The following is a 23,340-nucleotide window of genomic DNA, read 5'->3' on the forward strand; positions in this document are numbered from 1 at the left end:
AGTCTAAATAACTCTGGACATTTTTCTACTGTTCAGGTGACTTATGCTGTTTCAATAATGACTGAAAGGCTATCAAAACAGAAGCCAACATGTGTTTGTGATTTGTCATACAGCAACAATTTCTGGCTAAATAAACACATAGACAACCATATCTCAACTACAAAGTGTGTATGCTAGATAGCTGAGGTTATAAATATATCACCAAAATGTTTGCAAAAAGCAGCAAATGTAAAATGTTACACTTCTGACAATATCATAACCGAATCACATCCTTGAGAGATAGAGAAAGAGACAGATTGATAGCGAATAAGTCTCTGAATTAGGAACATCCCCCCAACCCCATTTCAGAGCAAAAAAGCAGATTCATGTTATACAGTCTAAATAACTCTGGACATTTTTCTACTGTTCAGGTGACTTATGCTGTTTCAATAATGATTGAAAGGCTATCAAAACAGAAGCCAACATGTGTTTGTGATTTGTCATACAGCAACAATTTCTGGCTAAATAAACACATAGACAACCATATCTCAACTACAAAGTGTGTATGCTAGATAGCTGAGGTTATAAATATATCACCAAAATGTTTGCAAAAAGCAGCAAATGTAAAATGTTACACTTCTGACAATATCATAACCAAATCACATCCTTGAGAGATAGAGAAAGAGACAGATTGATAGAGAATAAGCCTCTGAATTAGGAACATCCCCCCAACCCCATTTCAGAGCAAAAAAGCAGATTCATGTTATAACATGAGTCTTGAATTCTCTAGACTAGTGTGCTGCAGTTTAATCAACCAGAATTATTCGTCCAAAGTCTACTACCAACAGCAAATGAATACAGCTTATCATAAGGAAACAATTAGAGTTTAAAATTGCAAAGGTGCACTCGATAGAGTATAAAAGGTACTACTTACTAACCTGTAAAATCAAAGCAGAATTATAAAATTTAGGGAAGTGAAACTAAAAGAACTGGAATCATAAAGTCTACCTTTTACTATTTTTGAAAACTGAGTTCTTTTAAATATTGACATCAATTATGAAATCATCAGTGGATCTATTAGGCAAAGCTGACAAAAATGTATAACAAGATCTTCTTAATGTAAAATTAAGTTACATCTTCTAAAATTATGCACTTCATAAGCTGTCAAAATGTAAGTGCCATTTATCCAGAAATAAAATGCCAAATTACTAAAGAGTTAAGAAGCAACAGTAATTCATTTGGAAATTATTCATAACAGAAAGAATCAGTTATATTTGAATTAGGAGTTTAGCTAAGTAAATTGAATTTACTACCCATGTTTAAATGTGAAGAGAACCACTGAGAGAAATAAATTTTACATTACAATATTATAAAAAGATAGCTTTATTAGGCTTTAAAATAAATGGTTCAGCATAAATAAATGTTACAAACTACCTTTAACTGGTCGGAGAAAAGATAGTTATTTGTTAAATTATTTTTTTATGACACTATGTTCTCTTAGAAAAAAATTGAATAGTTAATCAAAATATCTGTTGGGATCATTTGTGATAGTAATTCAAGGTATCGTTTCTTCATTGACTATGTGATACCATAATATCATGGAAATACACGTTTATGGTTTTAAGGATGGGGTTAAAAGATGTTTTTGGAAAAAACCATATTTTTTATTTCTGGTTTGAACAGTTACATTGGACTATTCTAAAACTAATTAAATACCTTCAATAATGCTAAAAGTACCATTTCAGTGGCCCATATCTAATCATTTAATGAAACAACTTGTCCTTTCCACTTATCATAGGCTTTCACTGTATATATTTAACAACAATAAATTTGAAATTGTATGCCATTAATTATCCCTCTTGTGTCTTGATATTAGGATACCTAGACATTTACTCTTTTGGTAACTGAAAGTATAGTCTGCAATCAAAAAGTTTAAAACTGTTCTTCCAAATCAGTGCAAATCAGAAACTATTTTCCAAATAGAGCCTTGTGTTTACAAATGGAACAGATTGTTTTGTCCACTGCAATGCAATTAATTTGTGGTGGATTTAAAAAACAAAAAAGAAACTATTTTCCAAATAGAGCCTTGTGTTTACAAATGGAACAGATTGTTTTGTCCACTGCAGTGCAATTAATTTGTGGTGGATTTAAAAAACAAACAAAAATAAAAACTTGGATTCTCAAAAATCAAAGCACAAAACTAATGCAATGAGAAAGTATTTTTTTTCAAATTAACATATTAACACTCTCTAATATAATATTTTAAATGGTTAATTCAGAATTGAAAATGGAATGAAGGCCATCCCCTTTTATAGTTCAAATTTAACCTGGCTCAGACTTTGGACCGACTAACCAGTTCCCTCTCTCCATATGTTAAATATGATACAGCTAAAATCGATGGCAGACGTTTGGAAAACTTACACTGTCAGATTGCTTGCCCCGGTCGCAGTCCCACGTTGTCACATGCTGTCCAGACCTCTCCATGGTGCTGAAGAGTTACTTTTGCCCATTTGAGAGGAAAGAGTTTATTCAAACTTGCTTTGAAAGAAATCCATAAAGGGCAGCTTGTGTTAGCAAGTCAAGTTATCTGAAGAATTTCTATAACACATACTGCAAAGGAGATGTTTTGCCCTTCAGTTATCAACCACCATGCTTAGGCAGCTCAAAGTAGATTTTTGGAGCAAAAATCTTCTAGTATTGACAAAAAAGAGGGAGATCTCTTTGGGAGATGAGGTTTGCTGATACCGCTGTTCTTCAGATTGAAAAAAAAAAAAACCACACAGAGAAGACAAGGCTACCCAGACAACAGAGGATTCCAGAAAAGTTCTTGATATTAATGCTTAAAACAAGCTCCCAGCAGTCCAAAGCAGCCAATTCACTTCATCCTATCATTGCATCTACTTTTTGATTTTAAAAAAATACAATGAAATAAAGCTCAGAATTCCACAAGGCATTGCACACACCATGTAAACAGGTCTGCCTCACTCTAGCCCCAGCCTCCGTCTGCTGAAGATTATCACAGCAGAAATCAGGCTCTTGTGGCTTTCACAGATTATCTCTTTCTGAGGCTGAAACGTATAAAGAGCCACATGACACCCAATGATGTCATCTCTAAAGCAGGTCACAGTTGCTGCTGTATGTAGATAAAGTTCTTCTAGTGAAATATTTAGCATAGTGATTTTCTTGAAAATCTACTTGCATTGAATAGCTTGGTCTTCTACCAATATACTTAACCCTATCAATACAGTGCCATAAAGAGAAAATCAATTTGCTGCTCACATGGGAAGCACAGTCTCTGTTTAAACTAAGATCAGCTCCTGGTGCTGCTTTAGTAAATGAATAATTGTAATTAACTCATGGTGAATATAGTGAAGATGGGCTCTCCCCTCGAGCAGCTGATGTGGGAACTAGAGGATCTCTAGATATATAAAACCTACTTCTAAAACACCTCTCAGAAATGTTAGCATGTCAAAAAATGTATTCTTTCCTAAATCAATTTATGAAGATTGTAAAATAAAAATTAAGGCAACTGTCTTCAACTCCTAACACCATTTTATTTAATGATATTTTTTAAAGCTTCATAAGTGTAAAAGAAAAAAAGCTAACAATATCTCTGAAAGGATTTGGGTACATTTTCTAATGTTGGTAGGAAACTTTGTTTAACTCACTATTTTTAGATGTTTTTCAGCTCTGGACAAAGTAACAATTAAAATTTTAGCTATATTATAACGAATCTGTGCACCTAACTGGTAATAGATAGTATACATATATATTATTTTAAAGAATGTGTGATTAGAAATGCCCATTTCATTCTATGTAATATCTTTCTTTCCTCTTTCTATTTACTAACATGCCATAATTTAGGATTTCAGTTGTAACTGACATTCCTGTTGGCTAATATTGAAACATGTAATCCCCTTTTATACCCACTAAATAATCTCCACAGCCAAAGTGAAGAATAACTTGAAAATAATTCAATCAGTGCTATTGAATGTATTCCCTCTTTTAATAAAAATCAAAATAGATCAAACAACAGAAGCCTTCATTGAAGAGCACAGCACTTTGCTATATTTTTGAGAAAGAATCATAAATTTAAGGAAGAGAAACAGAAATTTCTACACAACCAGTGCTACTGGGCAAATTCCATTAAAACAATAATGATTGTTTTGGCATCAAGTCAGAAAAAATTTGCTTCAGCAGCTTCTCAAGGCATATCAATGCAATGCTAAAATACCCAAATGAAAGTGGAGGGAAAAAAATTGATCACCTGACTGTTCCCGTCATGTAAGTTTCCTAAATAAAATTGATTTTTTGTGGTTTTATTGCAGTTTCTATGACTCGGTATTTTCTGTACTTTAACAATAATGAAGGTTACCTGAGCATTTTTTTAAATACAAAATCCCAGGCTCCTTCTCAGATATTCTGATAAAACACAAGGGGTCTTCAAATGAAGTTCATGGAAAGATTCATATTATCTTTTAATTCTACTTTTCCACAAACTTTTTGAAGTACCTTCGTGCTGTGGTTCCGAAATCTGTATTTTTTAAAGTTTCCCAAATAATTCTTATTTGGAAAACACTGCAATAATTAACACAGTACAATATGTACAATCATATAAAATCAAGGTAAGTAAAAATATTTATGACAGCTAAAATGATAAAAAGCCAAATTGTTCCTACATGAAGTGTCCAGGGCTGGGGCTCCCTTCTTCCCATATCCTCAGGTGTCCATGAGAAAGCATCACTCTAAAGACTCCCAGCCTCTGATTTCCATCCTTTACTCCTCTCTATGAAGGTGGAAGGAATTACCCTGATTGGGGGATTAGACAAAGGAACGAGGTACCTGCAGCCCAGGCTCATCCCCCCTCCATTTTCCCGTGGGATCCACCTCCCTGCACAGGATCCACTCTGGCCCGGCCTTGCCAGTGAGGCTGGCAGTTCTCAAGGACTTCCTGTGACTAGTAAGTTTCTCTGATTCCAAAGTGCAGTAGTAAGAGGCCTAATGCTGCCACAGTCAGAGTTATAACCTCAAATCCAGGATATAAAGCTGAGATTTTGATCTCTCCCTGCTTAAATCTTTTGCCTCTCAAAATGAGTTCCTAAATCAAGAAGGGAAAAGAAGTAATTTACTGACTTCCTAAAACTCCATCGTCCAATACTGTCATTTAGGTGAATAGACTTGGTTTTTATATAAACCCTACCAGCCAATTAATGTAACAAGTTTTTTTGTGAACGAACTTAATATTTTTATTTGCATAATACAGCTCTATGATAGAGGCCTATGTAAAGGAGATGTTATGTGTAAAGCTTTCATTGGAAGTTTTACAAAATGAATTGTTCACCTCATATTAATTTTATTATTGAGCCACTTAGAAAGAAATTACAGTTCTTGGAATTTTTCTTTAACAACTACTCACTCTACAAAAGTGTTTCCCAAAGTGTGTTCCATGGATCAATAGTCCAATAAGATGTGATTCATATTGGGTTTCATGGTCAAGGAGCTTAGAGAATATAAAACAGTATCCCCTTCCTGCAGGTTCAAAATGTATATTTATAAAGCTCTAAGAAGTGCTGGAGTAAGTCAATTGATTTATTTTATCTCTCTTCTACTTAACATCTATCAGTATCTACAAAACCAGTATTTCAGGTACCACATTCTGGGAAATTCTGCTCTAGAAGATGTCTCAGCAATGAGAGTTTTGTTAATAATAATAGTACCCAAAACTTCTATACAATTAATCAATTAATAATTGAGTATCTCCTATAAGTTATCAGCACCTCTGACAACAACTGCCAACCGTAACTCGGGAATTATAAATTCTGCAAGGGCAGAGGTTGTGTTTATTTTGAGTGATCATTGTGTCCCCCAGTGCTTGGCAAAGGCCAGGCACACAGTAGGCACTCAGATATTTGTTGAATGAGTGAATTAATGATGTAGACTAATCCGGGGATGTAAACAATTGCCCTCCTCCCCCCCAAGATATCTTATTTACGAAAGGAAAGTCCAAAAGAGCCTTAGGCCGATGAGCTTTCCAGAAACAAACAAACAAAAAAAAAGTGGGGGTGGGGGGACAATAATAGATGACACTCCAGTTCCACTGCATCCAATTTCTCCTTGGATCTTAAAGCATCTTTCATAATCATCCAATGAGTGAAAGGTTGTTTTGTGATAATTCAACTAGAATTTTTGGCAGAATTAGAGATCCAATACTCTATCTCATCTAAGCTATAGAGTAAGGACAGGATCTATGCGAAGACAAATGCCAAGACTGGATTTGAGGTAAACTGCAAAGAAAACAAGTTCTTTCTCAACTATCTTGATCAAAGGTGAGGTACTTGATTTCTGCTTTCTGCATCTATACTCATAGGTCAATAAGCTTTGAGACAGCTAAGGAAGATTTATTACATTACTATGGATGAATGAGTCAGTGATCAATGAATTGTCAATTTTGCATATAATTTTGAACCCAGGCAATGTTTAATGTTAGCAGTCCTTTAAAGTTTTTTTAGATCCTCAAGCCAAAACATGTTCATTTTTAAACCTATCAAGAAAAAATATTCTCAAACCATGAAGTTAAAAGGATAATTTCAGAAAAAGAATCTGTTTTATCAGCTAATATTCAAAGACATAAAAAGGAGAGGGTGTTTATGATCTAAAGATACTATTTTTATACAAAAATATACTTATGTACACTGTCATATGTGGTTATATATTATATAATTCCTAAGGCTTTGGAAAAGGAAACACTTATTCTCTAAGACTGCTCTAAAGAAAAGAGAAATGTATCTGCCTCTATGCAAATACCAGGAAGCCTTCTTTTTTAATACATGGTTACTATATTCTCTAAACCAAAATTTGGGAAAAATAGACTGACAAAGAATTTGTGCTATTTGAGGGTCTGACAGGCAGGTTGGAAGATAGAGTTTGGGTTCTGAAACATTAGAACTCATGGGACCTAAATTTATCACAGCTGCGCATAATACTGTAACTTGTCCCTGACCTGGAAAATCTAGGTTATTAAATTATTAAGTAGCACAAAGCTTACGTTCTCTATAGTTTCACGGCTCCCAAGATTGTTTTGGAAGGGATCTCAGGAAATTCTCTTTTAGGGCCAAGTCCCCCCAAAACAAGTGGGACTTTGTAACAAGACTTTCCCCCTCTAGTCACTAGATTTTTCTTGATGTATTAAAGCCCGGAGGTTGCGTATGTAGAAAGGGCAATTAAACGTGGAGGTAATGACGCAGCGTGAGTGTGGGTGCAGGGCCGTGACGGACAGCAGGGTGGTACTGACTTTCGGTAGTGTATTGCAAAGATTTGGTGGGTCACCAGGCTGTTCGTCACTGAATATTCATCCAGCCAGTCTTGCTAAAAGTCAGAACCACTAAAGCAGCACCATTAATCTCAGGGTTCCAGGCGTTCCATCCAAGACAACTGAAGTAACGGGGTCTTCAGCTGGCCTAGGCCTCTGCTCTTGAACCTGCTCGGAACTGTAATTCCTCCTGACCAAGAGAGAAGCAAGGCCTGGTTACTGGCGCTGTGCACTTGCTGCAATGGCACTTAACCCTTAATGTGCTGGGGATCTTCCCATTCCTTTTTCTTAGGGCCTAGAAAGGAGAATCTAAGCTTGTTTCTGTTAGGTGTGTGGTGTGTTCTGTCGGAAGAGGCCTATTCATTTAGAGGCAAAAGGACTTAACCCCCTGGCTTCATCTTTTGAAAATGAAAATTCGCCTTTAATAGAAACAACATTAAAATAAATGTTTATTACTTTTGTAATATGCAGCTCCAATCTCAGAATATAAATGTATATATTCATTCTGGGACACAAGTCTATTCTCATGGATGCACTTAGGGAATCACACACAGGTACTGTGCCCCTCAATCAGTATTGCGTTAACAGTTCCACCCCTGTTCTGCACAAGGTTTCCACAGCATTTTGAGTAAAGCACATTGAGGGTTTCCAAGAGCACATTCAGAATTGACTAAGATTTATCGCAAGCCTTCACGATCCCAGGCTCTGTGCTGCGTTTCACATATGTAGTGCCACGTAATCTTCACAGCAAGTGTTATTTTCAGCTGCAGTTGAAGAATGACCTCCCCACTGATACGTCTTAGACTCATAGGAATAGTGGTAGAGCTGTCATTTTATGCGACATCCTCATTCCATGAGCCACACTGCCCCCTACCGGCCAGACTGTAATCATAAGAGGACCAATGGGAGAGAGTGGGCGTGGCCACGAAGGAAGGCCCTGGCAGATGGAACCAATTCAAGCCAAATGAGATTGAGAACGTCTCCAAACAATCCCAAAGATTTTTCTGGACTTATCTGCAAGGTATGCTAATGATCTCTGAAAAGGTTATCAACCTTGGAGTTTAGAATATACCATTCTATTATTTCTTTCTATGATACCCTATTAGACAAATTACAGATCTTGTGGAGCTGGAAACTAAAAGCATAAGTATTTTATCATATGAAATTGATTACTAAAAATACACCAAAGCATTTTCCACTGTTGTCCTCTGTGCAATAACTAATGTTTTTAAAGTTAAAGAGTTACTCTTTTTTTCTCATTTTTATATCCACAAGTTTCATTCCTCAGTAACAATTGTTATTCAAAATTCCTATTTCTAAAACAAAATTTTTTGTTGCCACATGATACATTGTGGTATAAGGGCACTTAATATGCAAATTACTAACATCTTAATATTATCTTCCCTCCTGTTGCTCTTTAATTTGGCGTTGAGCAGCTGAGGTTTGAGGTTTTAATCAAAGAGCACTGAATGAGGCAATTTATAAAATCAAATGAAGGCTTTTGTTCTAATTGTTTCATTTGCTGTTTATACCCACCAAATTGCAAAATAGGCGGAGAAATGCATTAACTGACTGCTGGCCCTACAGCCTGACCACGTCTAAATGCAGGCTTATTTTCATTATAGTGGAATAGTGTGAAGGAAGAGTGAAGCCTTCGAGCTCCAGCCCAATGTGTAACCCGGCAAGTCAGTTGCTGTTTATACCCACCAAATTGCAAAATAGGCGGAGAAATGCATTAACTGACTGCTGGCCGTACAGCCTGACCACGTCTAAATGCAGGTTTATTTTCATTATAGTGGAATAGTGTGAAGGAAGAGTGAAGCCTTCGAGCTCCAGCCCAATGTGTAACCCGGCAAGTCAATTATCTAAGTCTCATTTTCATCATCTGTAAAATGGAGATAAAAATAGCACTGCCTTTGTATGGTCATTGAAAGGATTAAAGGGGATAATCCATGGAAAGTATTTGCAAAGTGCCTGGCATGTAACAAGTGCTCAGCTCTTATTAAGATGATGAATTTGAGTGCTCACTCTTAAATATTACTGTTATGCATTTTAAAGCAGAAATATTCCAAGCACTATATTAACCATTATGCTTAGCCAAAATAATCAGAGTAGTATTTGCAAAGTGCCTGGCATGTAACAAGTGCTCAGCTCTTATTAAGATGATGAATTTGATTGCTCACTCTTAAATATTACTATTATGCATTTTAAAGCAGAAATATTCCAAGCACTATATTAACCATTATGCTTAGCCAAAATAATCAGAGCAGAAGCATGCACAGGCATCGCTCTCAGTTCAGCACAGGGTCTCAACCAAACCAGAGAGCTGGCTTCTCATGTGGTGCTTACTTGGAGCAGACATCCAGGGTAGGCAATCATTGCAGTTATTATGGGCATAGAGGCTGGGGAGCAGTTGGCAAGGCCCAGGACTTAGGCAAGGGCAGGTTGGCCTCCCAGAGAGGCTGTGTTAGAGATCAGTAGAGGAAAGGCAGGGACTTGAGATATGACAGGCAGTTGATCAGATTCAAGAAGGTAGGCTACAGTCTAGGCACCAGCAGCAATAGACCAACCCCAGAGAAAGAGGGCTGAGGTTCAGCAAGCTACAGGGGCCCAGCAGGAGACAGGGTCCAGAGAACTCGCCGGGGAGCCTCCTCACTGACAGCATTTGACTTGGGCTTTTAACACCAAAGTTCCAAACGGACTCATGGTTGTTAGAGGAAGCTCGTCTTTTTATGATAGCCTTAGTCAGTGTGGGCCAGGAGTCATCCTACTCCCTCCATAGACTTGAGGTCCACTCGTTGGAGGGTGGGAAAACCAGGTTGTCCTATCTCGAGCTCCTTGACAGTGTGTATGAACCCAGTGGGTCTGGCAGGCTGGTCAAGGTGGAACAGAGTCACCTTCCTTTCATTAGGCAGCTTGTCCCCAGGAGGGCTGTGACCCCAGAGGTGTGAGGATGAATCTTTCTGAAAAGGGCCCCAGCAAAGTGATGATCACGGACAGTAAGACAAGCTTAGCCAGCCCCCTCCAACTCCAAACAAAGAGGCTTAAGTCTTTTTTAAATTATGACTTGAATAGTTTGCCTACCTGACAAACTGGACACGTGGAAACATTCCAACATCTTATATTTTCATGTTTTATTTTTTTGTACATTTAGTGTCATGTCACTGCCATCATCAACACCAAAGTCGTTATTATAATCAATAGCCTCTGTTAGAATTCTGGGCAGGATCTCCTTGCTTTCTGACAGATAATTCCAGTAATACCTTTTGAACATCTATTTTGACTCTCCCTTTTTCTAGGCAATCAGGGGTGAGCCAGACTTCCACACCTCGCCTCCAGCGGGCAGAGCTAAAGAATGACGATGGGGTGGGGCAGCAGGGGGCCACTCCCCATCAGTCCCACACACCTCACGGGAAACCATACTGCGAGGGATATTTGAGGGAGGAAATCTCCTCTGCTAAGCCACATCAGGGGACCTGAAGGCCAGGCTAAATTAAATAAAGAAGAACCATTAGCGAAGCTGTGCAAGGATATAAATAAACGTGATGACCCATGAGCGGGAAAGAACATGTGTTTATGCACAAAACAGGTGAAGTGCTGGAATCAAAGTGGCACATCAGTGTTTATAAAGCGAAGATATATTTGCCTAGGATTTCAGTAAGACCAAAGTTAGGCAGCTGTGGCAACACCAACACCATCAGATACCACTGGACTCACCAGCGGTTGATAATTGTCCTGAGCAAGGGTTGTGAGAAGGCACAAAGGCAATAAATTCAAATCTTTAACTTACAGAAAAAACGATTTCTGCTATTGAGTTTCCATCATTCGGATCAAATCGTCAAAGTCATTTGATCTGCACTTTCTATTGGCATTCACAGCAAAGCATCCCAAACACCCAATTTTCACTTTACTTCTTACAAATCCTAAATTATACAAACTTGCTTCCCCGGCATTTTCCAGTGTGGTGCACTAGCGCCCTCTAGCGAGAGTAAGGTCGGCTAAGCCATTCCCTCCAAAAACTAACAACGTGAAGACTCACTAAATATTCAATTTCTGCTGTCAGTTAAAAATAGATCTGTCACTTTCATTTGCACAGCTATAAACCCAACTTGTTCCCTCTCTTTAAAATTTATATCTAGATAAAATTGCTTATTAAAGAATACACAACACAATCATCTGAAAACATTTCAAGTACGTAACATTTCAAGTACGCTGGTTCCCAATGCGAATACATCGTTTTGAGTGTTGCAAAACCTTTTTACAACTGAATAAATATGATTACCAAGCAGTAAAGAAAGATTTTTTGAAAATAGTATACTTGTAAAATCACTTCATTCCCCTCCTAACTTTTCAGACTTTCAGTGACTGGTTTGAATAATCACATGGCTAAATCCATACAACTCTAGTTTATAAGTACATGATCATTGATTTGGTATTTTTAAAATAAAGACTTTCAGCAGATTCCTTCATTCCTTAACCCTGTACCCCAGGGTTCTTAAACTGTTGGCCTGTGGACCAAGTGTGGGCAGGGTCTGCCTACCTGCTAAATTTTCTTCCTGGTTGCCAGCATTTAAGAATCTGGATTTCTTCATCTCCTGAAGAAAGAAAGTTGCATTTGGCAACATGTGTCCTGCACCCTGACATGGCAATACATCTCCAGGAGCTGAGAGGGCTGCCCTTCAGGTGAGCCCTGTGTCCTCCACGTAGCCACAGGTACACCTCAGCCCACATCAGACTTGTGGGTTACTTCCTCGACCCGTGTAGGCACTGCAGTTGCATCCCCCGAGTGTGTGACTGCTTTCAGTTCTAACCCTTACAACCAAACTAATCTTCTGTCATTTGCACCACACACGCCACCAGAGGCACATACTAAAAGAAACATGCTGCTATAAAGAAACGGAAAGGAAAAAAAAAAAACCCTCAGTAACAGAGGAATGAGAGCACACAAATGAGCTTAGGTTGATTTCGAATACAATCCATTTTCTCCCAAGCAAATAAAGTTTACTTGGTGTTTATGAACTGTGTCTTTGTTGTGAGGTGATAAAACCCTCATTATGGGTTCCCAGCAAATAAGCAATGTATATTCTCACTGTCACAAATCACCTGCTCACATGCCAAGATTCCTCTCTTGGAACCAAAGCTCAGGTTATCAGCTGAGTGGCAAGTCAGGCCATGAAAACAGAAACGTGACACTCACGGGAGTGCTGCTGTCAGAGAAGGTGTGCATGCTGACGGAGCTGCTGAGCTTGTCCGAGGAGACGGAGGGCGGGGACGGGCTCCTCTTCTCCAGGGGGTCCTGCCGCTGCAGGTACTCGCGCCACGCTCGCTGGATGCTACACAAAACACAGCACATGCACTGTCACTGCCAGCCCAAAGCCCACAGACTCTGGAGAGCACCAGCAATCTGAAGGGATTGGCTTTGAAGACAGGGAAAGTGTAACACATGGAATGTGAAGCAGGGAATCAGAAAACCTGGACCCTAACTCCGTTTCAGCCACTGAGAGTGTCTTTCTATTCTACCTGTTTGACTTTCACAGACTTGACTAGGTGATAGCAGCCTAAAAGAGTCAGCCTAGAAAAAGTCATCAGTCAGTCCATCAAGTTTGCACACCTAACTGTACTCTGATTTGTAAGACACAAAATCTTTCAGTTTCTCATATTTCAAATGAGAATAAAAATAGGCTATTACTTATTCATTCATTCAATATATCGTTGTTGAGGGGCTATTCTGTGCCAGGGTCAACCCTAGACTCCGGACAGATTGTGCAATACATAGCTCCAGGGGTGCTACTGGCATAGACCTCAAGGTGAAGGGTGTCGGTGATGTTGTGCAGGGCAGTCTACGTGGCCAAATGCAATGGCCCTGCTCTGGGGAAAAGACAGGCAAGCACACTGCAGTCACGGATTTGCATACTGTGGAAGGAAACAGGCATTATACAATAAATAATCAAAGAAATGAACAGAGGAGACTAAATATCTCAAGGTGTTGTGTGCTATTCAGAAAACTAAAGTAACACGTGATTAGGTGGCTACCTGAGATTTCACCCAAGGAAGTGTTTTATTTCCTGTGATTAGTTTACTAGTTTTATTTCCTAATCACCAAGGAAGTTTTTCATTTCCTGTAATTAGTGTCAGAAAAAATCATCTTCTGCTTTTGATGATAGAAATCTCTTCTTAGTATAAGCTAAATGATTTTTTCCCCAACATCGAGGTGTTCACAGGTGGTCAGTGAACACAATGTAACCTCTCCTGAGGGTTAGCTGGACGTGCAGACCAGTTGTCAGTATTTAGTCTTTTAAAATAGTTTAAAATAGTTTCATTAATTCCATCACTGCCTCTTCTACACACTAGCAGCTCCTCATCTTCTATAATTCTTCCACACACAACCTAAGTCATTAAAGTTGGTTCTGTATAAACGAACTGATTTATTTTCATTTGGCTAGAATGGTTCAAAGACCAACAATTCTCAATAGTCAGAGGATATAAAGAACATAAAAATGCTATCATGTTATTGAATCTGTATGTTTTCCCTAATTTGTTAAGGCCCTGTGAATTATAATATTCAAGGAAAAGACCAGAAGCGTCAGCAGAAACCTTTAGGACAGAGGCCGATTCCCTGAAGCTATGAAACTTAAACTTCAGGGTCTATTACTCAGAGGCCAGGAGCTTCTTCCAAGTCCCTGTGAGGAGCTCTTCATGGTTTGTATAGATTGTGAATGTAAGATATCTTTTAAGTTTTCTTTTTTTTAAGGAACCTCCAAATTATGTGTACTTCAAGCCCCACTAAAGCAGGATCTGACCCTGCTCTGAGCTCTATTTGGTCACCATTTATTATGCAATGCTTGCTCAAAAGCCTTCCACCGTTTATTATGCAATGCTTGTTCAAAAGCCTGCCTGCCTGTCTGCCTGCCTGCCTTCCTTCCTTCCTTCCTTCCTTCCATTTATTTTTCTTTGGTTTAAAGATTTTAAACAGAATCTCAAAGACAGTCCTGTAAGATTACCTGCCTGAGCTTAGTAGTCTTGTTGCTTCTTCAGTATCTATTTTATTAGAGATTAGCAACATTTCGGAAGCTGTTAGTGATTTCCACATTGTGTGAGGCACTTTGGGTCTCCCAGAGCCCAGGTAACAAGTTCTCCTACTTGAAGGCTCCTAAAGTCTATAAACCTGCCCATCAAAGGCTCAAAACATGTAACATTTTTAAAGTACCTAAAAATTTAGAAAATATTGTCAACCCATAGAATACTCACAAGTTTATAAGACTTTGAGGTATTTTAGGCTCCTTTTTTTTTTTTTTTTAATAGCCTTAATTATTCAGAAAAATGTAGTGTCCTTTGAGGGATCACATTTTAGCTTGTTGAACACCAGGGGGCGGTGTGACCCCTTTAAAGAACCAAGCAATGTTGGGCAAAGCTGAGGTGAGAGGTTTTCAAGTGAATTTACGCTTAAGCATCCCCTTCTCCCTCCTAGTCTTATGAAATCTGGAAAGTGACATATTAGATTTCCTCAAGTCAGATATTATGACAATATTGTTTTCTTCCAAGTGAATGAATATCCTCCTTTTTAATTGAGAAGAGATGACAATATTAAGTACCTTTAAAATGTATGTTAAAAACACCTCTGTGCCCTCTGACTTCCTCAATGCAAGAGCAATTTTACTTTTGAGTATTTACTTTACAGTCATTGTCCACATATATGGAAACAATTTTACTTACTTCAAGGCATATTACACCATATTTTTTTTAGACTTAATATATTTTCTATGTACTACTTGTCCTTCATAATTACACTTTTAAGGTCTGCATTTTAGGCTGGACAATGTCTTTAAACTAGCATCAGAGGTTTAAAATGACAGGCCAGTCACATTATATTAAGCTGTTACCTTAATTTGCTGCACCGTTTTTTTTAATGGTGGAAGCCATGCTGATATTACTTTCTGTGTTATAGAAAAGTGTTTATGTTATACACTCTTTACTCCCCTTTGACCACACCTACAATATGACCTTCAAAGATTAAATTGTTCTAATATTAAGCTCTCTTAATACCATCTCCAAATGCTATTTCTCAGTAAGAAGGAATAAAAACAAAACGTAGCAGCACCTCGTCCCTGGGTCACAAGGAATCACTTTTCAGATTTCTCACCCTCGCTTTACCATAATCCCTCCTTACAAGTCTTCTTTATGGTTGCAGAGTGAACTACAGACTACCTTGACATTTTTATTTTTGAAATTAAACAGTGCTATCAATATAATTCTCTAAAGATCGGTCGAAGTAAGAGAGCACATTTTGTGTGTTCCTATATTTGGAATTGCAAATAAAGCGTAGGGGGTTACTTCTAAACAGATGGTAAATGCATTTTTCAATAATTTGTTGACTAGCTCAATTCCTATTTATCTTCTCTCATATCAGGGATGGTACACAGTCTGCCTGCCTCTGCCCTTTCTCCACATATCCCTGGGTTTTTCACAGTGCAGGTGGCGCCCACGTGTGCCCACAGCCACTTGGGGGACTCAGCCTGTGCAGTCCTGGTTCCAAAGGCTGTCCTCACACAGAGGAGCAGGAGAGAGAGCTCTCTGGGAACTGGGGTGATTAGGGAAGGTTTGAGGGAGCCTTGGTATTTTAATTAGGCCTTGAAGGACAGTTGGGGAGAAAGAAGGAAGGCCTTTGGGCAAAAGCATGGAAGCAAGGGTACCAGGCAGGAGGCAGGAGAAGAGGGTAGGTAGAGTATGTGGCTGTGAACACAGGAAGAGGATCTCAAGAGCCACTGGGCCAGCTGGGGGCAGACTGGGCAGTGAGGGGGACCCTGTCATGGCAGTTGGTTGTTACCAGACATGTCAACTTTTCAAGAAGAGCCAGAAATCTTCATTTTTTATTGATAAAATTACTATTTCTTATGCGCTACTAAATAAAATTACATTTTTCAAAATGCATTATAACCCAAGTAGGCTGAATTTGGCAATGGCCAAAAGAGGATGCCATCAAAGACAGCACATCGAGTCTCAGTATTTTGGAGACAACACCTAATATGCATATAGCTCTTCTGGTGTTTACTCTCCTACTCAGTCCTGACCACAAGTGGGCTGTGGAGAAGGAGTGACTATTATCACAGTGGTAGCTTTAGCCTGCCTAGATATTAATTTCTCCTTCTTTTGGTTTGTTCCAGCACCCATTCTTCTTTGGGAACTGTGGGGAACTGTGTGTTCTCATGATGACCCCCTGAGTTGCAGAGCCAAAAGGACAGACTGCCAACTTCCTGATGAGGAAGTGGTGGCGGGCTGAGCACGGAAAAAGCTGAGGCTGCGGCCCAGCAAGTTTGTGAAAACTGCATGCTCTCATTTATGACTGCTGATTAAAATCTAGTTGGCTGACCACAAGAACTAAGCTGCGCTCGGGTGTGATGATTCTGAGAAGACTTCTGAACAACTTCTGTTTTTTTATTTTTTCTCCCCCTACTTCCCCTTTTTTACACTTCTATATAAGAAGCTTGTGTGAGGCAATAAAACGAGGCTTGATCAGATCCTTGTCTTGCCTCCCTCCTTTGCGTCTCTTGTCCCACCCACTCCCCCTTCCAGGTTCCACGGACCGACTCCCAATTCCCGAGGGAAGGGACAGGGAACCCACCAACCCTCCACCATTGAGCTCTAGGTGGGGAAGAGCCTACCCCACCATGACAGAGGGCGGACTGTGCCCCTGGGCTGACCAACCAAAGGACAGTGACAGTTCAGGGTTGCACCTGTGTCTCGAGCCAGGCCAATGAAAGACTGCCCTGGGAATTTCCTGAGACTACTGAGAAAGGAGCCCTATCCTTCATCTGGAGAGTCTCAGTGGGAAGGATGTAAGCCAGAGCTGTCCGTGGCCACTTTGTGGCCATGATAGGAGAGACCACGTGAGAGTGAAGCAGACATGTGGAGAGCAGAGCTTACGGAGGAAGCCAGGTGCCTGACGACCTTGCTTGCCCACCTGAGTCGAGCTGAGCTCGAGGCACACAGTAGCCCATGGGTGTTTCTGTTATGAAATCCAATACTATCCTTTTTACACGTACATTAGTTTGAGTTTCTGTTACTTACAACCAAGAGTCCTGGCGAAGTTTCAGGGAACAAGATGGGAACTAACACTTGGACCAGACCCCTGTCTCCCCATTACACTGACATTGTGCTCCCAGCTTATGGCTCAGCAAAAGGCAGAAACAGAGGAACAAGATGGAGGTTTGGACTGCCACGTACCGACTTTGAGTAAGTAGAGCCCCTATTTGTTTAAGCCTCTTTGTCGAATTTTCTATGTGCAGCTAAAAGCTATCCTAGCAGATGTGTCATGTTTTCATTATTTCATGTCTACCCCAACCCTGTATCCTGACACAAACTTGCCCAAATGTCAGTAAAGGGCCACTTCATGCAATAGGCAGGTTTTCCACAGAAATTGCCTCATACGAGTACCTCCAGCCTGCTTCCCCTCCACTCCAGCATCTGCCGAGCTTGTAACTTTTGGCTTCCCTCCCTGCTTTGACTGATGACACTTCCTATGCATCATGGACCTACGCTTTCCTGGATCTTTCTGCAGGTTTCTTCACCAGCACCTATGACCACCTTGACTGTCACCAACTCCCTCACAGATGAGAATTCAGGCAATGTGGGTCCTGGATCTATAATACTCTTTTCTTTATGAGGACTGAGAAGACACCTTAGGAATAATGCACACAGGGGTTACTGAGTCTAAGAAAGAGAATAGTAGCCCTGAGACGGTATTACACACTGGCCAGTCCAAACACCTCATTTCCAAAGTCTGCTTCCCCCTCTAGACTGTAAAGCCCTGGAGGACAGTGACCACACCATATGCATCATTATCTCTGCACTCCTGGGGATAGGGTAAGTAGGTGGTTAACACATGCGGTATTACACACTGGCCAGTCCAAACACCTCATTTCCAAAGTCTGCTTCCCCCTCTAGACTGTAAAGCCCTGGAGGACAGTGACGACACCATATGCATCATTATCTCTGCACTCCTGGGGATAGGGTAAGTAGGTGGTTAACACATGTATTCTTCTAACTTTGTGTTACAGAAACAGCTCAAAGAAGAAAGTTTTGTCTCATGAGGAAGTGTGATCAGAGTGACAGAGGTTCTTGCCTAGTTTTCTTTCTCACTAGCTGTGTGGCCTTAGGCAAAATACTAAACACACTGGCCTACATTTTGCTTATCCACAAAATGGGAATAACATTAACTTCTCTGTAACTCTTGCAAAAAGTCAAGGATAATGCATGTAAATCACTTAGCCCCAAATCTGACAAACAGAGGTCCAAGATAAAATATTATAATTACTTAAGAATAGACATATCAAACACTTTCAAATATTTTGAAGTAACATGTACAAATCATATACATTGATATGATATGCTGGATTCCTGAGGATCCTTACTGGCAATATTTTATTAGCCCAAATTGACATAAAAATGTCTGGAAAAGATACAGTTGCATGAAAAATATACACTAGGTTAGATGTTTTTCTTGGAATTTCTCATTAAAGCTCATTATAATCCTAAAAGACAGGGTTAGTGTTCTCATTTCATAGAGGAGTACAGCTGAGGCCCAGAGAGATCACCAGTCTTCCCCAGGCCACACAGCGGCTAATAGGCAGAGCTGGGATTTGAACTAGGTTGCTTGAATTCCAAAGTCTGTGCTCTCAGCCACTCTTCCCATTATCTTCTTTTAATTAAACTTTCAACTAAAGTTAGATAGGCATTATTCTCAACAAATGCAATTTAAGAAGGCTTTACTGAGAAATATCTTTAAAATTTTCTGGGGGCTTGCCTTCCTTCTCCAGAACCTCTCTCTCTCCCCTTCATAAAATTTAAATGTTGTTTTGTCACAAAATCAAATGCTAATAAAATATCAGAAGAATTGAACGTATTTAATAAGCACACTTTTAAAAGATGATTTGTATTCAATACATCTGTTGTTCCACCTGAAAATAAATATATTGCTAAAACATAAGGAAAGGATTGCACACAGTTAATGAACAACTTTTAAATGATGGTTTTTGCTGGAGAGATCTGTTTTAGATCTCGCTATAAGGTGCAAAGTGTGACTGCATGTGAAGGGCAGTGCTCGGCGGGATTCGGAGGGTCTGTCCCTCCTTGGAAGCCAGGACTCCCCTCCAGCGCCTGTGTCCTGTGCTGTGGAGCTTCATCCTGTGGACCCTGGGCCAGCCTTGGCTCTAAAGGCCACATTTATCTTTAGTCTCAGAGTTGCGTGAGGGCCCTCATTTTGGTGCTTTCACTATTACTTTGGCCTTCACTACATTTTCTGACTTGAGAGAGTTGCCTTTGCTTGATCTTCAGAAAACCTGCCTTTTACTCCCCAAAATGCCTTTTCATTAATAGCTGCGCGATCTTGATTGTGTTTGCTCTTTTGACACAGCCGTCTGATCCTCCAAGTCTAAAACCGAAAATTCTCTTTTAACAGTCACATTCACGAACCAGGTAACATACCCTTGCTGACACTTCCTCTAAATTCTATACACTCACATGCATGCGCACACATGCACACATGCTCGCATGCACACACACACACTCACATGCATGCACACACTCACATGCACACACTTGCACACACTCACACGCACACACATGCACACGCATGCACACACTCACATGCACACACGTGCACACACTCACACGCACACACACGCACACGCATGCACACACATGCACACACGAGCAGACACATTCTTTCACTGAGCTGTACTTTCCTCTGCTTCCTTCCGCTGATACTTTATGCTGCCATATGCAGGTTTAAGCTGTCTTATAAATTCTTTCCTCTTCACATTGTCCTGCATATGAGGAACCATGTGCCCATCCTACCCCCGTCCTGGGGTTCCCACTTGCGCACACAGTGGAGACAGCCCACACCTGAGATCAGTTCTCATCCTGCCTTATCATTTACACCCAAAGATTGGCCTGCCAGGTATCCACCATCCCCCCAGGGCTTGCAGGAGTTGGACTATCCAGAAATCTACCACTCTCCCCTCATCAGTGAGGGGAGAGGAGAGTTTTCAAGAGAGCAGATTTCATGGTGTAGTGACCCTTACTTCTCTCTACCCCTAGGGTAGGGTAGAAGTTTAACTGGTCCCCACCAACAGAAGTCGGAAGACTGGAAGAGAAAGCCTGTGATGTCAAAGAGTAGCCCTGGGACACGGACAAGGGCCTGTGTTTCACACTCAGTGCTTTGCAGGTCTAAGGAACTTCCCCTGGGACGCAGGGATGAGGGTATGCCAAGACCCTCCCTGTCAAGAATGCCAAGGCTAGGAAGGCACTGCTGAGTGGGTCATGGGCAACGTCCCTAGCAGAGCAGGGGCACAGCCCACTGAGGGAGTACAGACTACACCATGGTGGGGGATCAGGGGAGAGCCAGTGACCCCTCCACTCAGGGTCCCAAGCCTTAGAACTGTTTGAAAGGAAGCAGTTGCCTGGGAGCAAAAGTGTTCACCATTCATTCATGGGAAACCTGGGACAGCCTTGCTGTCAGCTCATGGGGGGAGGTTACACCAATAGAGAAAGGAAGGAGGAAGGAGGAGAGAAGGAGAGAGCAGGGCGAGGAGAGGGAAGGGAGGGTGCGGGCTGCACACCCTCGTGTGTGTGGAGGGAGATGTTCAACCCGCCGTGAGAGCTAAGAATTCAATAACCAGATTAGACAAAAGTCACTGAACTGAACTAAATTCTCTGATGGGACTCAAATTCTATTACTGGGCAGGATTGACTTTCTCTCCCTCATCCCCCTCCAGTGAGTGGAAATGGGGTTCAGAGTCATTTGAAGAGATAAAAGCCACTCTGTTTGCACCTCACTGAGCTGACTCCTCCATCAAACCAGCAAACACAAAATGTCAAATCCCAGGCTCTCTGAGCAGCCTGGAATCTCAGACACAGAGATTTTTTCTCTGCCTCTTCCTCCTCCAGGCACCTGCCCCTCTGCCTGTACATACTGGAAGGGATAGAAACTAAAAAAGACCAGGGGGGTTTCTAACTCATTTTCTGCATTCAAATTAAACACTCTAATTTTTCATACATCAAGTTTCCTTTCCAGCACTTTTTCATTTAATAGGACCTTATCTTAATGAGAAAATTTCTAATGATAAAGCAACCTATGTTTGAAAATGAATACCTTGAGTACTTAGTCTGGCGCACTGCTTACAAAAACAATTTGACAGCCTGATCATTGTGCATTTGGTAGTGTCAACAGAGCTTTCTAGCAGGGCACCCAACAGGTTCAAAAGCCATGCTTGGACTTTATCTTAAGAGGTTACTTTACGTGCTCATGCAGAGCAAGTTTTTTAATGATGAACAAAGTTAACACAGATTTATGGGGGTGTGTGTTAATATTTGCTTTTATCCAACAGAATATTATACATCCGTTTCATTTCTGTTTCAATTCCTAAATCCAATAATGACTTACTGCTCTTCAAAGTTGTACACCTCAAGATGCCCTTCTTCAGGGTGACTCCTTTTTAAAAAGATTCTTCCTTAGGCTTTTTTGCAAATGATCAGTGATTCTGGCCAACCTCAGACATGTTTAAATTTTTTAATACATGCTTCTTGGAGTGTTGAGCTGAGAGTGTGTGTGTGTGTTGTGTGTGTGTGTGTGTGCAACATTATAGACACCCTCACTGGCAATTCGTTTATGCACACTGAAGGAAAATCAGAACGGGAAAGGATCACAGAAAAGCCATGAATAGCTTAAAATTGCTTCCAAGGTGATTCTAATAGGCCCCTTTTCTACTTAAGAATGTTTTTAAAAGGTTGATATTTTGTTCCATCTGAGAGTCTGTCTGACTTTGGATATTATTAGTTTCATTTTTATTAATATTGAGATGCTGTTAGCATTATCTTAATGTAATAGTCATTTATAGACAGAGAAGGGAGCTCACATTTCGTTTTATTAATAGAGGAGAAGAAACAAAAGGATAGGAAGTGAGAAAGTAAGATGAGAAGAGGTATTTTCCTAGAATAATTGGACAAGAGCTGAAATGGAAATGAGAAGGAAGAGGGTTTTTTAAAAAGCGTGTGAGTGGGTGTGGGGGGGTGTAATAAAGAGACGGCATGAGGTGGAAATAACCAAGTTGTTCTGAGGTAGAATTAATCAATTTACTAAGATGAAAGAGAGAGGAAAATGTTAGTGGAAGCTGAATAACGACTCAATCTAAAAGGGAAAAACCAAGCAGTGGTGAAGAGATGGCAATCAAATAATTGCCTGTTCCGTCCAGCAGATGGCGCTGTGTGCCCAGCGAGGCTTTGTTGCTGCTTAGAACGGGTAGAAAATAATGTGCAGCACATAAATGTGAAATAAATGCGTAATTCTTATACCTCGAAATTCCAGGTGTGTTCAGAAGTTCATAAAACAAGAATTGTAGGACTAATTGTCCAGTATAAACTTTGAAATAACTTACATTTTCACCTTTGATTCCAAGGGCTGTAGATTGAGGGGATATTTTTCAATATTATTCTCCACATCCATGGCCAGCTGGTGACTAGAAACAGAAATAATGTCTCAGTTTAGCTCAATCCAGAAAGTTAACATGTAGAGCAGCAATAATGATAATTTATACTTATTTGAAAAATCCTAATATAGATTCAATTTTGTTCATTTAAATTTATTAATGGAGTTTCTGTTGATGGATAATAGATAAATATGCATACCATAGAAAGAGATGTTGCTTTGCCTTTTATCTTTGCTGTCCTTTTGATCTCTACCCCTTAACTTAACATTCATAGCTAAGGCATGAAAATCATTTCCTTTAAGAGAAAAGAATATAGGAACATTCAGAGGGAAAAAAACACCTAAGAGAGCCTTATAAATCCCATGATACTGGCCAGCTAGCAAGTTGTAGAGAAGACTTCATTCATCCCCAAAGGATATCACTGCCACTGAACCTCTTCTTCTTTCTTTTTGTAAGCTGTTTCCGGGCTCCTACTACGAATAAAGCATGGACCTTTGTCCTGGATAAAGGCAGAGAACTATAAATATATGGTCACCGCTTCTAATGAGCTTATAAGACTCTCACTCAGAG

At 40.1% G+C, this 23,340-nt stretch overlaps 1 protein-coding gene across 1 annotated transcript in view; it reads right to left on the minus strand.

Moving 5' to 3' along the window:
* Positions 1 to 12,437: 12,437 nt before the first annotated feature.
* IQCJ (IQ motif containing J) overlaps positions 12,438 to 23,340 on the minus strand; it is a 54,454-nt gene continuing 43,551 nt past the window's right edge. The window contains exons 5-6 of the mRNA XM_008585846.1: positions 22,720 to 22,800; positions 12,438 to 12,621 (exon numbers count right to left, since the gene is read on the minus strand). Of these exons, the coding sequence (XP_008584068.1) occupies positions 12,438 to 12,621; positions 22,720 to 22,800 (265 nt within the window). The remainder of the gene's footprint in view (positions 12,622 to 22,719; positions 22,801 to 23,340) is intronic.

This window comes from Galeopterus variegatus, unplaced genomic scaffold, assembly GCF_000696425.1.
Source record: "Galeopterus variegatus unplaced genomic scaffold, G_variegatus-3.0.2 Scaffold3734, whole genome shotgun sequence".
NCBI classification, from domain to species: Eukaryota; Metazoa; Chordata; class Mammalia; order Dermoptera; family Cynocephalidae; genus Galeopterus; species Galeopterus variegatus.